The 18,266-nt window shown below is 35.9% G+C and overlaps 2 protein-coding genes and 1 long non-coding RNA gene across 3 annotated transcripts in view; all 3 read right to left on the bottom strand.

Annotated features, from left to right (window-relative positions):
• The window catches only part of LOC117984626 (leucine-rich repeat-containing protein 40-like), a 210,114-nt gene that overhangs the window by 170,114 nt on the left and 21,734 nt on the right, over positions 1-18,266 (bottom strand). The gene's annotated exons all lie outside the window — the stretch shown is intronic.
• LOC138402636 (uncharacterized) lies at positions 2,068-2,799 on the bottom strand. The gene is made up of 2 exons (XR_011236994.1): positions 2,609-2,799; positions 2,068-2,213 (listed from the first exon to the last, which is right to left on the bottom strand). It is a non-coding gene; the product is annotated as an uncharacterized lncRNA (long non-coding RNA).
• The window catches only part of LOC117984476 (A-kinase anchor protein 200-like), a 35,550-nt gene continuing 27,218 nt past the window's right edge, over positions 9,935-18,266 (bottom strand). Inside the window, exons 5-7 of the mRNA XM_034971102.2 lie at positions 14,780-16,057; positions 12,740-12,817; positions 9,935-12,368 (exon numbers count right to left, since the gene is read on the bottom strand). Coding sequence (XP_034826993.1) covers positions 12,336-12,368; positions 12,740-12,817; positions 14,780-16,057 — 1,389 coding nt within the window. The 3' untranslated portion in view covers positions 9,935-12,335. The remainder of the gene's footprint in view (positions 12,369-12,739; positions 12,818-14,779; positions 16,058-18,266) is intronic.

The raw sequence follows: 18,266 nt of genomic DNA, 5'->3' as shown, positions 1-18,266 counted from the left end.
ACAATTAATACCTTACCAAGATAGATGCCGCGCCTCGACTCCATTGCCTATTCCAATCTACCAGTGTGCGTTACGCCTTAGGTTTCAATTATTCTGTAAGTATTTTAAAGAGTGACATGCAATCCGTAGTAAATAAGCTTATTTGTTATTGCAAAAGATCACAATACAGCAATAAAATTATTTGTATTTAATTTTTATTTTTTATAAACCTATACCTACCTGCCCACCTAAATACCTTGCTTATTTCTGCTGTTTCAACTGTGAAGGCCATCGGCATTGCTGTCGTCTTATTTAAAGAAAGCGGTTAGCTGCAAACAGTGGATTTGAGTTATCCGCCTCTAAATTACAAAAAAAAATCTAGTTACATTATAATTTATAGGACCAAGGCAGTCACTCTGATGACCCTGACTAGTTAATTTTAAGTGTGATCCTAATTCCCAACTCATAAGTAGCGTTATTTTTTCAACACATCATCATCAGCCTGTGGACATCCACTGTTGGACATAGGCCTTCCCTAAAGAGCGCCACCACACCCGGTCCTCAGCCTTCCTCATCCAGCCACTTCCCGCCAGCCTCTATATCGTCGGTCCATCGTGCTGGAGGACGTCCCACACTACGCTTGCTTAAACGCGGTCTCCACTCAAGGACTTTCCGGCTCCAACGGCCATCGCCTCTATGACATCAGTTTTTTAAAATTCCCACGTAACCCGAAACTAATTTATGCGCAGACACCACTTTTAATGGTACCAAGGTATTTAATAATACCTGTAGAAGTACCGCTAATGTGACTCTTACTGTTAAAGCGAGATAGCTAAATGCATTTAAGCCATATGTCTCAACCATTTGAACTGAACCCTTTCTTAGTGGATGGCGGAAGTCTTTGTCACAATAGCTATCTGCATGCCACAATATTATCCTAATCCGTCCAATAGTTTGAGCTGTGCGTTGATGGTTCAGCCTATCACCTAATGTAAAATATTATAATTTATGTTATTTACATCGTAACTAATCTATTTTTGTTTCTTTTCATTTTTATTGTGATTTGTCTAATATAATAAATGCCAAAAATCATATTTGAAACTAGCTGACCCGCCCCGGCGTCGCTCGGGTGGAGTATTTCGGACTGGGAGTGTCATCGTGAAGCCGTTGCTTGATACCTAAAATATCAATTCACTATCAGAAATTCTAAAATCCCCACGATTTAGGACTTTAGTACTTTGCAGCATCAGGATTGAGGAGTTAGGATCCGAAGTACAATGATGTAGCCTATGCTTGGTACCTAAATTAATTTTGCATCATCCGCAGTTACTGAAACATTATAGTTTAGGAGTGCTGTACCCTACATCATCAGGGTTGAGGAGTTGGGACTTGAAGTCTGAGAATTAAGTCGTTGCTTGGTACCTATACAATATGAATTTACTATGAACACTTCCTGAATCTTGATAACTCAGGCGGGCAGTAACCCTGCAGCATCAGGATTAAGGAGTTGAATCCAGAATTTTTTATGTGACCACCACGAAAAATTTTTAAATCACCACGAAAACTTTTTGTTGATTTAAAAAAAAAAATTGCAAATCGGTCCAGAAACCTCGAAAAAATCGATGTAGAAAAAAGAACCACCTCCTTTTTGACAGTCGGTTAAAAACCGATGACCTTGAAATATTTACAGAACAATCTTTAAAATATCCCCTTTTTAACAAAAAAAGAATGAATGAAATCGGACTACGTGTTAATGAATTACAACTCAGTAGGGTCATGTGTCCAACAATGGAACACTAAAAATTCAAAGACTCATACACCTTTTGCTTTTACAGATAGAAGTCCAATTTTTTACAGATGTATAGGCAATTTTATTGGTTATCAGATGCCATTTATAGTTTTTTTAATTAATGTGCAATCAATCAGCAATAAATAAAAAAATAAAAAATGGGAAATGTTTCATTGTGTCCACAGTAGTGTACGCAATGAAACACCACTAATTCAACAATGAAACATAATTATTCATAGTGTCTGCCTCATCTTATTTTGTGTCATTTTGGATTAATGTGGGTAAATGACAAAAAACGATTGAGTTCAATCCAAAAGGTTTTATTCTTAATTTCACTTTAATCAGTCTACATTATCAGTCTATCATTAACATAGTAGACCTTCAGTTTTTTGGCGTCCAGTAAAACGAGCACGTTATCACCTTCTTGGGCTTTAGTACGCGCCATCTTAAACGAAAAATAAATAAAGATCGATTAATGTTACCTAAGTAAAATAAAAGTAAAATATTCTTTATTGTAACCAAATTTACATACCTACAGAAATAAACCTACAATAAAGATGTTTGTACCTATTGTTATAACGTGTTATGGTACACAATGAAACGAGATAGTACACATTGAAACAGTGTTTCATTGTGTCCATTGTGCAACTGTTTCACTGTGGACTACCAAGGTTTTTTTTACTAAACTCAATTTTTTTCTCACTAAATTGTAACACTTTAACATATGATCTATTGCACGTCAATCTATGAAATATCTTTATTGGTAGGTAATCATGAAAAATATGAAATTTCCAATCACTATTTAATGAAAAATCTACAAAGAATGCAGAAAATACTTACTTTTTGTCGAAAATATTAAAAATACTCTGCAAATACGTCTGCTCCCACGCGACACCGATGCAAACTGGGGTAGGGCGGGGGGTCCACGAGAGTGCCCTAACGCAATATATTGCACAATCTGGCAACGCCGCATTTTAGAGATTTCACAGTGTTTTATTGTGTACCACTGTTTCATTGTTGGACATCTGACCCTATACATTTTAACTTTCATCTCCTCTCCTACGGGAACCATGCTGAATTTCGGGATAAAAAGTATCCTATATTCTTCCTCATAGTATGACCTCAAATCGTACCAAGTTTCATTGGAATCCATTCAGTAGTTTCAGCGTGATGCGCGGCCGTGATACAGACAGACAAACAAAAATGAAAAAAATTACAGTTTTGGGTTCAGCATCGATTATAGAGTGCCCTCGAAAAAAAAATTTCAAAATATCTTCAATGTACAGAATTTGACCTGTTACAGTTTTATTATAAGTAACATTTTAACTTTCATCTCCTCTCCTACGGGAACCATGCTGAATTTCGGGATAAAAAGTATCCTATATTCTTCCTCATAGTATGACCTCAAATCGTACCAAGTTTCATTGGAATCCATTCAGTAGTTTCAGCGTGATGCGCGGCTGTGATACAGACAGACAGAAATACAGACAAAAATGAAAAAAATTAGTTTTGGGTTCAGCATCGATTATAGAGTGCCCTCGAAAAAAAAATTTCAAAATATCTTCAATGTACAGAATTTGACCTGTTACAGTTTTATTATAAGTATATATATACTAGCTGACCCGCCCCGGCTTCGCTCGGGTGGAGTATTTCGGACTGGGAGTGTCATCGTGAAGCCGTTCCTTGATACCTAAAATATCAATTCACTATCAGAAATTCTAAAATCCCCACGATTTAGGACTGTAGTACTTTGCAGCATCAGGATTGAGGAGTTCCTGAATCTTGATAACTCAGGCGGGCAGTAACCCTGCAGCATCAGGATTAACTATTAAGGATTTGAATCCAGAATTTTTTATGTGACCACCATGAAAACTTTTTTTGTTGATTTAAAAAAAAATGTTGCAAATCGGTCCAGAAACCTCGAAAAAGTCGATGTAGAAAAAAGAACCGATGACCTTGAAATATTTACGGAACAATCTTTTAAATATCTCCTTTCTAACAAAAAAAGAATGATTGAAATTGGACTACGCATTAATGAATAGGCTACTTGACAATTTTTTTAAGTTGGTCTTAAATGGTTAATATTTGTCCTATTATATCAAAAAAATTAACACTATATTTTTTTGCGCCCTAAAAACCGTAAAACTTTAATTTAAAAAAATATTTTTCTTAGACAGGTGAAAACACTGTCGGCCATGTTTGGCCGATAGATTATCTGTGCTCTGACGTCATGCATTTGTAAACAACAGTATAACCCTAGAGCACAGATAATCTATCGGCCAAACATGGCCGACAGTGTTTTCACCTGTCTAAGAAAAATATTTTTTTAAATTAAAGTTTTACGGTTTTTAGGGCGCAAAAAAATATAGTGTTAATTTTTTTGATATAATAGGACAAATATTAACCATTTAAGACCAACTTAAAAAAATTGTCAAGTAGCCTATTACAACTCAGTATACATTTTAACTTTCATCCCCTCTCCTACGGGAACCATGTTGAATTTCTGGATAAAAAGTATCCTATATTCTTCCTCATAGTATGACCTCAAATCGTACCAAGTTTCATTGGAATCCATTCAGTAATTTCAGCGTGATGCGCGGCTGTGATACAGACAGACAGACAGACAGACAAAAATGAAAAAAATTACAGTTTTGGGTTCAGTATCGATTATAGAGTGCCCTCGAAAAAATATTTTCAAAATATCCTCAATGTACAGAATTTGACCTGTTACAGTTTTATTATAAGTATTGATGATGATAAACACATACCTACTTACATAATTTACCTACTAGAAAGTAGTTTTTTATTCAAGTTCCTATCTAATTATGTTATTTTTGTGTAGGTACTTAATAAAAACTATCTCTTTATTTTTCAAAATAGTCGGGGTGAATTTAAAATTAAAATTACCCACAAAATAAGCGTCGTACCTACATTTTCTGACAGCACATATCTGTTCAAGCGAGAGGGACTGACTCACAGACCAATAACATCTGAGCCAGTGTTTCCATATGTAAATCGAGAATTACCGTGTTGAAGGGTTAAAATTACGGTGTTTCTAGATTAAATTACGGTGGATTAGCTAAAAGAATACCGTGTAAATTACCGTGTCATTTTTAAAAGAAAAAAGTCACGAATTTGCTTTTTAATCAATTATTAATATTATTCTGAATCTGACTCTCCTAGCATAGCAATATCTTTTTCATATACGGATTTATTAATATTAATATTTTGTTAAATCTCATTAATTTTACATTTCACTCCTTCCTAATTGCTTGAATAAGGACGAAAATAGATTGCTGAGATTAACCGAGAGCAAGAGAAATGTTGCCATTACGAAATATGCTAACGTGACTGAGATTCGTACTCGTATTACGCAGTATACTATGAATTTTTAACGTGATTTTTGTATTACGATGACACGGTCTAGGTAATGGCATGTTTACCTTGACGGTAGATTAGGACTGAATTACGGTGCATCTACGGTAATTACCGTGTACATGGAAACACTGGGTGGGCCCGTGGCCACGCTAATTTATTGCTTATCTGTACCTGTGGAGTGTGGGCTGGGCTGTGACTCAGAATAAGGACTGTTAGAAGTAGCCCTATTGTGACACTTACTGTTAGAGCGAGATAGCTAAATTCATTTAAGCTCTTAGAACGTGACAAAATGATTATTGTTTGTCCTTATCACCGTGGCCACTTTTTTTTGTTTGTCAAAATGTACGTGAGTATTGAGATTTGACAAACAACGTGAAGTGTAGAAGGAATGACATTTCACAAGTAAGAAAATCTGCTTGAGCGAGAGGGACTGAGGGGGCCACGCTAGTTGCAAATCTGGACATATCTGTGGGCTGTGATGTGACTATGACTAGGGTAATGACACAGAAAAACAACATATTATAATATTGGCAAATCTCTCGCAGTCGCAAGAAAAACGTAGGTACCTACTATATTCTCTTCGGTCGCAAGTACTATTTCATAAAAAAATTATAAACTTTCTCAAAGACAAATAAAATTTAAAGATATGAAGAATAAATAAATAAAACCGAAAATTGTGTCGGTTGGGTGGTTGGGTTTGTGAACTGTGTGATAACATATGAATGTACATTTTAGTCGGATTTTTTATTTATTCTATTACGCGTACCTATCTTTTTTAGTGTTTTAATAACTAGCCCTAAAAGAATATTGTTCATGGACGTGTATTTAAATTATAGAAAATGAAGAGGATTTTCTATACATGTGAGTATGTGAAGGTTGAATTTTTTTTTTTTTTTTTTTTTTTTTTTTTTTTTTTTTTTATTTTTTTTTTTATCAATATATTATATTTTAATTACTATTAATCCATTCGTGTTTTTTTTTTTTTTTTTTTTTTTTTTATACTTTTTTTTAATACAATAAAACTTAAAGCTAGCCTTATCTAATTACTATATAAATGCATGGAACGCGTGGAATGGTGCCCAAGAATACTGGGCTGCATTATCCGCGCTGGGGGGGGGGGGGGGACAGCCAGGCTGGATCCGCTGCGTCAAAAAATGAGCCAGCCCTTCTGTCAACCAGTTGAGGCTATTAATCAGCGGGGAAATGTCTCGTAAAAAATTTTTAGCAACTAAGACTCCCATGGCCCCAGGGGTCTCCACGGCAAACGGCACAAAAATGTAACTCTCTATAAGAGAGGCATACTTGCGCCGCTTGCCGTTTTCAGCTGTTTCTGCTTCGGCTCCCGGTCTTGATGCTGTCTTCCTGATATGACACGGGGCCAATGTGTCACCGCAAGTTGCGTCCCACATTAGCGCCCGTCCCCGTTCCCAGGGAACCAGCGTCAATCCATCAGGTCTCTTGCCATCATCCCGACTAATCCCTGCCGGCTCAATGAGCGCAGGAATATTTATGGTGGCAAGAGCTCTTTTAATTGTATCGTTAAGAGAGCCATGCCTAAACAGCCTACCGGAGCTCCTTTGGCAAGAGAGTCCGTGGATTCCAAATTATCAACCTCTTTTCACCACGGACATCTGTGCTGATGGCACAGTGGTGTTCCCAATCTGAGACCTAGAGCCACACGAAAACTTTCGTTATCTAAAAGTGTGCCGAGATTTTTTGATGGCAAGGCATGCAGCCAATACCCAGATTCCTTTTCGGATAATGCTAGAAGCCTGGCACGATCTCTGTCACTTGTAAGATTTTGAACCAAATGCTTGTAATGGTATTTAATAAATATCTTGCATAAAATTACAATGTTATCTTTTTTTTTCATTTAATTTAATTTAATTTATTATTGTGACAAAATTTTATATTTATACATTTTTTTTTTGTAAAATAAGCAAATTTAAAATAATAATTAAAAATTACGTAAAATAATTCTAACATAATATTGCATGCCTTAGTATATAAAGTATTTGGCTGTACTTACCACAATGTATGACTAAGAACCATTGTAAACCCAAATAAGCAATAAATAATTTGATTTGATTTACTACTAACATACTTTAATTATCTTATTTTACAGGTAGCAGAAGAAATTCTAAATAGCTTATATCGTGGACAAAATAAACCTATAAAATTAATAAATGAATGTTCTATAGCAACAGCTAGAGATGAAATAAAGGATATTATATTTAAGACTGACTGTGCATCGGGAACTGCGTATGAATTATTACTATCAAAAGGCTTTAAAAAGGAAAGAAGCAAAATATTTTCCACCCTCATAGAAAGTAGGAGAAGCGAATTGTTGTATGCAACTTTACTTAACTATAACAGTTCATATGGAGAAACAATAACTAAGTTTGACTGGGCTGTTAAGCTTGTTTATGGCACAAGCGAACTAAAGAAATTAAAGTACCCTTTATTGCAGTTGGCAATGACAACACTAAGTAAAGGGCATACACAACAGCGAATTTATGATATTGATGAAGATATGCTGGATAACATGATTAGTGTTTTAGAAAGCATTGATACACAATCTTGAAGTCAATGTTTTGTAACTTTGGACAAACCATGTACCCAACTATTTACATTCTATGATTAACTACTACTACTATAATACCTTGATTTTGGCAAATATAAGTCATATAAATGTGATCATCATCATTATCAACCCATCGCCACCAGAGCATGGGTCTCTTCTAAGAATGAGAAGGGGTTGGCCATAGTCCACCATGATGGACAAGTGCGGATTGGCAGACTTAACACACCTTTGTGAACATTAAGAACTCAGGCATGCAAGTTTCCTCTCAATGTTTCTTACACCATGAAAGAAAGTGATATTTAATTTCTTAAAATGCACATAACTGAAAAATTAGAGATGTGCCCGAATAGATGTCTTAACCACTAGGCTATCACTATTTACTGATATAATGAATAAATGGTACTCAAAGGCTACAACCAGTTCAATATAAGTACAATCATACTGGTACTGCATGAAAAGGAAAGGAAATCAGTTTTAAAAACTTATGCACTAAGTAGGTACCTCAGGTATTTGTTCTGAGTAGTACCTACTTACACATGACTTAGCATTTGTCACTCAGTTGACAAATAAAATCCTGAGTAAATTTTTATTAGTAGTAGGTAGGCACTTAGGGGTCTTGAAGTTCAAAATAAAATAAATTATTCTTTGTTATAATTTACTATAATATGAATTTAACTTTAAATAAATGATAGTTCATAACTGCAGTTGTTTATATTATCCTAGATTCAGTAAACTAAGCACAACAGGACTAGGAGGGTGTTTGCTTTGGCCAAGTCAAATGCATTGATAGTTCACAGCCTTAAAAAATGTTTGACTTATTAGAAGAAGGTCCTAGCATTGAGCATTTAGGTAGGCATAAGTTCTAAAATAATTGTCCCCAATCTGAAGGCTTTAGCCGTGGCTAGTTAACTGTACCAATAAGACATAATATCAATACTAATAATAAAACTAACAGGTCAAATTCTGTACATTGAAGATATTTTGAAATTTTTTTTTCGAGGGCACTCTATAATCGATACCTACTGAACCCAAAACTGTAATTTTTTTCATTTTTGTCTGTGTCTGTATCACGGCCGCGCATCACGTTGAAACTACTGAATGGATTCCAATGAAACTTGGTACGATTTGAGGTCATACTATGAAGAAGAATATAGGATACTTTTTATCCCGAAATTCAGCATGGTTCCCGTAGGAGAGGGGATGAAAGTTAAAATGTATACTGAGTTGTAATTCATTAACGCGTAGTCCGATTTCATTCATTCTTTTTTGTTAGAAAGGGGATATTTTAAAGATTGTTCCGAAAATATTTCAAGGTCATCGGTTTTTAACCGACTGTCAAAAAGGAGGTGGTTCTTTTTTCTACGTCGATTTTTTCGAGGTTTCTGGCTCGATTTGCAATTTTTTTTAAATCAACAAATTCGTGGTGGTCACATAAAAAATTCTGGATTCAACTCCTTAATCCTGATGCTGCAGGGTTACTGCCCGCCTGAGTTATCAAGATTCAGGAAGTGTTCATAGTGAATTCATATTGTAGGTACCAAGCAACGACTTTATTCTCAGACTTCAAGTCCCAACTCCTCAACCCTGATGATGTAGGGTACAGCACTCCTAAACTATAATGTTTCAGTAACTCCGGATGATGCAAAATTAATTTACTTAGGTACCAAGCATAGGCTACATCATTGAACTTCGAATCCTAACTCCTCAATCCTGATGCTGCAAAGTAGGTACTAAAGTCCTAAATCGTGGGGATTTTAGAATTTCTGATAGTGAATTGATATTTTAGGTATCAAGCAACGGCTTCACGATGACACTCCCAGTCCGAAATACTCCACCCGAGCGAAGCCGGGGCGGGTCAGCTAGTTATAAATAAAGCTGGCCGTTGCGCTCGATTATATTCTTTGGTCGCGCTAGTATAGTCCGCGATAGGTCGAGATGGCAATCGGGGAGGGAACGTCCCGCATAGCCCCCCCGCTGCTTCATAATACCCCGATTGCCATCTCGATCTGTCCCGTACTATTTTCTCTTTACGGCGGCGGTTACGCACTCATCCGATCAGAGTCCATGAAAATACGTTTCAAAGTTGTCATAGAACTATTTGTATGGTAACTTATTTTTAATATCCGTATTTTCACGGATTCGGATTGGATGAATGGGTAATCGCTCTTAGCCGCGTAGAAAGGAGATATTTAATAAAAAAAATCTTTTGCTTTAAAATTTATTGATAAGAGACATTCACACATCAACATCGAATTCCAGTAAATTGAACATAATAAATATATAAAAAAATGTTCAATCACATACATAATTTAAACAACTCTCATTATTACATTACATTAATAGTTACATGAGCAGTCAAAATCCATAATTTTATATTTTTCAAGTATAGGTATATTTTTAAAAGGATTTCCGATTGGCACTTCTGCACATTTTTTATAGAAATTTTCAAAATAGTGTTATTCCCGTTGTTTTATCAAATTTGTGCAGATTTGTGTACTTAAAAATAATTTAAATAATTTTGAGCGTCAACATCAGTCCTAAAATTAGGAATTTAGGTTCAAGTGTTAGTTAGTTACTTTGATTTTCTACAGTACTTTCATTGGCAACATAATACATCCTGAGGTCAATAAAGGGAGAATGTTGTTAATTCAATATGGAACTAAATGGACGCATGAGCTTGAATGCTTACCACCAAAGTGCAATCGGAAGTGATTACGATTTTCACACTGTAGCTCTCAAACTTTAGTATTATGGCCAGAATACTATTTTAAGTTCTGTGTGAGTAAATTAAGTCGCCAACGAAATATTTATATTAATTAGTAGGTACTTTTTGGATAATTATGTGGCTAAAACTAATGCTAAACCCTGAAAGGTTTTTATATTCAAATTATAATACATTCGAAACTCTGGAAATATTATTACCACCAGTTAAAATACTTTAGAGGTATACCTATTTGGAATATCTTATATCAGACTTGCAGGCATTTGATATGGAATGTCTCACTCGTATTTACTGCTGATATACTCGGAGATATTTTCGCCGTCCATACAGATGCGTCACTTCAAATTTCATTAAAAATGTATAAAATTACAAAAAAGATGAGGAAATCATTTTATCAGACAACTATAAAAAATGACAATAATTGTATAGTAATATCAAACCTTACGTAGATAATATCTAATTTATAAATGAGGTGGAAACAAATGTCTACTAATAGCAGCAATAGTATTCCACTGCTTATCTAACTTGTTACAAATACTACGTCTAAATCGTACATATAATTGATTGTATATGCATAAAAATTGTATAGATTAATCAAAAACTTGGCCACTGAGTAATATTAAGTCCAATTTAGTAAATACCACTCCTAAATATCTGAACGAAACAACATAATTAAATAGACGACACACCTAGACCTACAATGTGGCTAATTCCTTTGTACACAATCTCTAAACTAAACTAAAATATCACGTCTAAATCTATTGCTATCCCTTTCATAATGTTGCTTGCGGAAAAAGAAAGCACTAGACTTAAACCTGTTAATTTAGTTTAGTTTAGAGATTGTGTACTAGAGAATCGGCCCCAATATCACTAGGCGTAGAGGCAACTCAAAAATTTCCATTAAATTTCACGTTTGCATTATATGAGAGAGCTCAAAACCAAACTTTTATACAACTTATAATAATTATTACAAAGATCAGAATAATAATAACATAAGTGCATAAAATATACTTAATTAAATGAAATCAGTTTGTTTTGTATAACAATATACAAATGCAATTTCAATTCCAATTTGACAACAGAATTTATGAAAAATAGGGTTTGTGAGAACGTAATTAATTATTCATATATACATAATAGTGTCTCATTATTAAAAACTATAATATATTTTTCAATGCATTAAAAAATCAAAAATGGGATCAATGTTTCAAGCTTTTCATCTCTTAAAAGCTGCAACACAAACGCCCATAATATACAACAATTATTAATAGTTAATATATTAAACACATAGTTGACATCAGTGTTATTAAAACGACCGATCTTTTATTGAATGTAATCAAAGTCTTACTCGTTACGAATAAAACCTTGGTATTTTTAAGACTTGATACTTTAGATATTTAGGCATGTGCGCGAGGGAACTCTGAAATATTTGAAACCCGCTAATTTTAATTAAATCTAATTTACTCACAAATTTTCTAAACAATACATATTAAACAGGAGTAAAATAGCATTTTGTGAAGTAATCAAGGAGTGAATCACACACCAGCATCATAACTAATACCCCTGTAATAATGGCACCAACTTATCGCACCGTATACTGCCTACATAACTTTGTTATTGTATATAATTATAAAAGATCATCCTAGCGAATTTTAAATACAAAAAACCTTAATTTTACAGAAGCAAAGCACGCTAAACTTAAACTATACTCATTCTATATGAAGGTCCTTTTTAAAATTGAAATCCACAAAATCGAAATCGAAAATTATACATCGAACTTAGTTCGATGTCACCTCGTGGTACTAAATGGAAATAAATTAAAGGCTCATTTTTAGACATCTGTCTCGAGGACTAATACGTGAAGTATCAAACTCGCTGCGTGTTTAATTGGCCACTGCCACATCGGTCGTCGTCTCCTGTAACAAAAGGATGACATTTAATAATCACCCTCACATACTACTAGAGCAGATCCCAATAGTGTTTGTACGTACCTTTAACGTTCGCATATTGGCTAGCTTTGGGGGGGCGCGCGCGCGCATTTAAAAAATATCAGCTGCTAAATGTACGTAAAAACATTACTCACTTTTCTTAAAGTCGTGCTTATTTTTATGTATATTGGCTAGCAATATGCGAACGTTAAACATACTTACGTACAAACGCTACTCTTTCGCACACATTTTACTACTAAGAAAATAAGACAGATCTGGCACTATTAGGATCTTGGTGTATAGTGTATACAGAACACAAACGATAACGTAGCAGACTTAGCGAATATCACGACACTCACCAGCTCAGTTTTTAACTCTGGCACTGAAGGAACCTCAGGGATCAGCTCGGCCATCTTATCGGACACTGAAATTAGTTCCTGAAAATATCACAACCCAAAATTAAAATTTTATAATATATTATTGCTTCAAATTTTGTATTAGTAATATATATTTACAGATTCCATTAAGATGCTATAACAATGTACAATTTAATAACACGTGCAATGACTATCATCTACAGTGCACGGTTAAGTCAAGAAACTCAGTATTTAAAAAAGTATATTAATTCATATGTACAACTAAATGTCGCAACACACCTGCGAAAATTACGTCGCCGAAAGTTCGGATATAATATGTAAATAATATGTACGCAATGTTTTCAAAATTATCTATGACACGCCTACTGAATTGACGTCGCGTTAGTTCAGTAATTTACATTGCGCGATTATTTCGAAGAGAACGCATGTAATTGTAGTTCATAGCAAGCAAAACGGGTAACGCGACTGAAAGTTCGGCGCGGTAGCTGTCAGTAATTGAACGTTCAAAGCATGGCGGCGTCTAGACAGGCATGCGGGGTTACAGGGGGAGATGCTGGGATTGGCAAAACAAACTTATTCTTCTGTAGTGTTTCGGCCAGTCCGCAACTTTAAAATCATATTGTTTTCGAGGTTTCTTGAGGCGTTGATTATGGAAATGACGTCTATTTTCAAAATATAAAATTTTGCCGATCATAGACGAACTCGCTATAACTGTTACTATATTAAATTAAATAATTCACCTATTCAACACGTTATCACACCGCCTGTTTGCGACTACAGCGTGTTATTTCGGTAAAGTATTATTTTTAACTAACAATGTTTTATCATTTAGCATACATAGGTCCTAAACCTATTTATCCAATATAAAATGATAAAACTAACATTCAATTCATACTTTTTCTTAATCAATCATACAGGATAGTTAATTCTACAGAACACACATCATCATTCTAAACTCGATAGAAACTTAACTTTACAGTACAGTTCTTGCAATTCACGAAGGCGAGTGAACTTTACTTTTGGCTACGTCGTATACATGGACATAGAGTAAATGTGCGTGCATGTCGGACCAATCAGTCGCGAGCAAGCAAACGCACACATTTACCTTACTTATACCGATACGACTTAAGCACAAGCATGAGCCACTCGCCCTCGTAAAATGAAAGAATTGCATATCTTTATTTCTCAAAAAACAAGTTTTTGAAATAACACATTGTAGTCGCAAACAGGCGACATGATCACGTATCGACACAAGAGAACACGACAGACACCGTCACCAAGATCCGTCATGTACATAGGTGTGAAGAACGTGACTCCGCGTAAAGTTTCATCGCCAACTGTTCGCCGCGCATTTCATAAAAAGTGCGTCATGTCAACCGAATAAGTACGACGATTAGCATCTGAACTTTTAGCAATCTTATTTCCGCGGTTGTGTCGCGAACATAAGGGCCGACGCATACAGACCGAGTGGAGCCGAGCCTTTTGATAACAACTTAAACTCTTAAAACTTAAGCTTTATGCACTTTTGACATACAGTTGAAATGAATAGGTATACTGAAAACACATCGGGATGCGCGCTGCAGCCGTTTAAGTAAACAAAGCTCCGTTTCACTTGTTATCAAGAAAGACAACCGCACCTCCACTCTTCTAGTGTTCGTTGCGCCTTACGAATACAAATCAAAAATAATTAAAATATGAATTAAAAATCGAAATGTGTCTTTAATGAAATTATATATTAAAGGTTAGGTGCAAGCTCGAGAACATGCAAGAGTTTCTACACTCAAAGCACAATACGGGAAAGGCGAGTCGGGCCGGGAGGGAGGAGGGACGACAACGGGAGGGAAATCAAGCCTGAAGTATGAATATCGAAATGATCGCGTTCCGGATCTTCTAGTTAATTACAGTTCCACGCATGCTGGGAAGAATGTACATCGACTAATTTTACATCGTTCAACGGGGCGTCAAACCCTCCTTACAACAGGATACTAATCCTCTACTAGAGCTAGAGCACCGCGTATTCACCTGAGGCGCGGGCGCGTCGCCGAGGTCGCTGGGCGGCGGCGGCAGGCTAGCGTCCGACAGCGAGGGCGGCGTCGAGTCCGCCACGTCGTCGATCGCGGGCGTCGCTTCGCCGTTCGTCAACGCTATCTCGTCTCCCAATCGCCCGTTACATTCCACGACTTCTACTGTTTGTGTAGAATCTTTTATCTTGTTTATTTCTTTTAAATCGTCGTTTTGAAAAATCTCTTTGGGCGCTTCAGCAGATTCCGTCAGACCGTTTTCGGAGTCAGTTTTGTTTGTAGCCAGTGCTACATCCCTTTCGATGGGCTGTAATTGTTTGCTTTCGTCGTCGTTAGCACTATGTTTGTCGTTGTCGGTTATTACGATATTTTGTTCAGGTAAATCGTCTACGATAGTTTCGGGAGATTTTCGGTCAGCATTTAAACTCTGGGATTCATTTTTGACATTGACACTGTCATTCAAAGGTACGATATCATTCGAAACATTATTTTCCAGATTAATATTTTCTTGTGCAATATCAATTGAAACAGTTTCTTGTACCTCAGAGTCAGTCTTGTCTTCATTAGTGATAAAAATAAGCATTTCTTTATCATTTACATCTGCGTCAGATTCAGATGTTACGATTAGTTGTTCGACTTCAATGTTTTCAACTTTCATTACCGTTTCGGTTTCAACTATGGGATCAGTACGTTGAACATCAAGAGAGACGGGTTCAACTTTAATTTCTGAATTAGTTTCTGGAATATCTACACGTGTTGCGTTTGAAGTAACTACAGCAGGGTTAGCGAGCGGAGCGTCTGTCAGTTCTGGTGCCATAGTGGTAGCGGCAAAGGAAGCCACTGACGAGGGAGGAGGATTTGCGGGGAGTGGTGGAGGCGAAGGCTCTATTAAAGGAGATTTTTCAACACAAACCTCATTCTTATCAGGAGTAGCTGGGACGGGTTCAGACTTTTCGACAATAGTTTCCTCGGCTTTTGCTACAATTTCGACAGGTTCGGAAATTTCAATTTTTGGCTCTTCTAATGAGAGTCCATTAATAGGCAAATGTTCTGGTACAACTTCATCTTTTGGTGATTCTGTTCTTTCATTTTCTTTAGTAGCGTTAGTGGGCTCATCTGTGGTGGGAGTTTGTTCTTGTGGTGTCTCTGGGGAGCTGCTGCCGTTTGTGATGGGTTCAGTTACTGGAGTTTCTGGAGTTTTCTCATCTCTAGTTTCGGTTTCAGATTTATCTTCTTGGATTACTCCATTAGTTTCCTTCTCTGGACTCGATTCAGCTACCTAAAAGTTAAATATTCAAATATTATGCAACATAATACTGTTAGACACTAACAGCTTTTCTATTAACAACTTTTTAAAGCTGACAATTATGAATTGTTGTACCTTATCGTCTGCCATAACTAGTATTGACTTGTATTATCTAAGTTTAATCAAAGACTGAAGCAGCATTAAAGCACGTTTGAATCTCAATTCTCAATATAGACCTCCATCAAAGAGAATATAACTACTACGATCTCCATATTATGGGCCTTCAATACCTATATTTCAAAATCATGATGGTGACATTAAGCCATCATAAGAATCCCATAGATAATAAACATGTCTTCAGTGCCAATTTATGACGTATAGGGCTTAACTATTAACAGTTTCTTTTAATTTTAACACTCCTTAGAATAGGTAAGCAATACCTATTCGAGCGGTACAAGATAAGAGCGCGAGCGGTTACGCACTCATCCGACCCGAGTCCGTGAAAATACTGATATAAAATACTCGGACCGAACTCGGATATTGCTTACGCACAAATACGATCTCTGATCTAAATCCAAACTATTCAGTGGACATCTTTGACATATCTACGTCATACGTCCGATTTGAATCTGAGGCACATCCGAGATATTCTCACGGATGACGGAAGTCGGATTTAATGCGTAAGCTACCATATAAATAGTTCTATGACTACTTCAGAACGTATTTTCACGGATTCGGGTCGAATAAGTGCGTAACCGCTTTTAGGCCCGGTATCCACTTAAGCGGAACGGAGTAGAGATATATATGTTCAGCAGAACAAGCAGATTATTATTTAATAAAGAAGTATTATTTGCACGGTAATATTACTGTTATTAGTTAATTTAAAGGTGCCCAAACATTAAACAAATTTTCTCAAAGTAAAATTATTTTTCTACAGATATAAAGATAATTTTTTTTTTCCTAAATTATCTCTTCTTTACACTTTATTTATCGTTAACTTGCAACCGCACTAGTGTGGCAAGCGTAAAAACGACACCAGCTCACAAGGCCAGCGCTGTTCACTGGAGTAGAAATAATAAACAATATATTATATTATGTATTATGTACTTCAATATTAGTACTTGCATTCAACATAATGCGAACGTAGTGTATTTAGAATATTTCAATTTTTAGGGTTCCGAACCTCAAAAGGAAAAAAAGGAACCCTTATAGGATCACTTCGTTGTCTGTCTGTCGTGTCTGTCAAGAAACCCTATAGGGTACATCCTGTTGACCTGGAATTTGGTTGACTTGAATCATGAAATTTGGCAGGTAGGTAGGTCTAATAGCACATGTAAGGGGAAAAATCCGAAAACTTCACAAAAAAATTAAAATGTGTTCATGAACAAGTTATCAGTATTTTCAACTTTTCAAGTTAGATTAATATACCCAGTGGGGTATCATAATTATGAAAGGGCTTTACCTTTTTTTTCACAACGAACCGCGACTGTTAGTAGAAAATTACATGTACAAACCAAAGATGACAAATATGAATTGCCTACTTAGTGAGCTTGTTTTAACTTTTAACCGATTTACATGTTAATAAGGAAAATGTATTGTCAGAGTAAAACTTTACACAAGTCTCTGGGATTAAAAAATAGACCTAATTAAATAGCATCTAGCATTAGCTAGTATTTTACTGCAATGTTGAAATCTCTAGCCTTTTTTGGGAGATATATTAGCAATTAAACGGTGGAGGAAAACATTGTGAAACATGCATGCCTTCTCATTCTGAAGAGACCCATGCTCAAAGGTGTAGCCGGCCGCGGCGGTGGCATGATGATGTGTTACTCCGAAAGAAATATGAGGAACACAGCCCTTCTTCTTCTTCATTCTGGGCTGGTTTCCGCACTTAAACGTTTCCGTCTGTTGTGCGTGCATCGCCCCTCCCCGAACACAGCCCTTACAAGACAGTTCATGTACGCTTCATAATTTTAAGAATTTCAACAAGAAAACTAATATTCACGTCAATGAATTTTTTACCAAGATTTTTGTTACAATACCTATTTATCTATACAAGTCCCTCTAGTCTAATCTCAATAATATGAATCAGTTAAAAGATGAAAGATGCGGGTTGATGCTATGTATGTATTATATCTCTATTGGAACTGTTTTGTATTCCAATTTGATGCATTAACAGGGGAATCCTTATACAACAATAGATTACGGTGGTGCGTCGTTCAGTACATGTATAGGAAATAAA

This window comes from Maniola hyperantus, chromosome 8, assembly GCF_902806685.2.
Source record: "Maniola hyperantus chromosome 8, iAphHyp1.2, whole genome shotgun sequence".
Taxonomy (NCBI): domain Eukaryota; kingdom Metazoa; phylum Arthropoda; class Insecta; order Lepidoptera; family Nymphalidae; genus Maniola; species Maniola hyperantus.
Note: the sequence above shows the minus strand (reverse complement) of the source record. Positions and strands in the feature narration are given on the sequence as shown.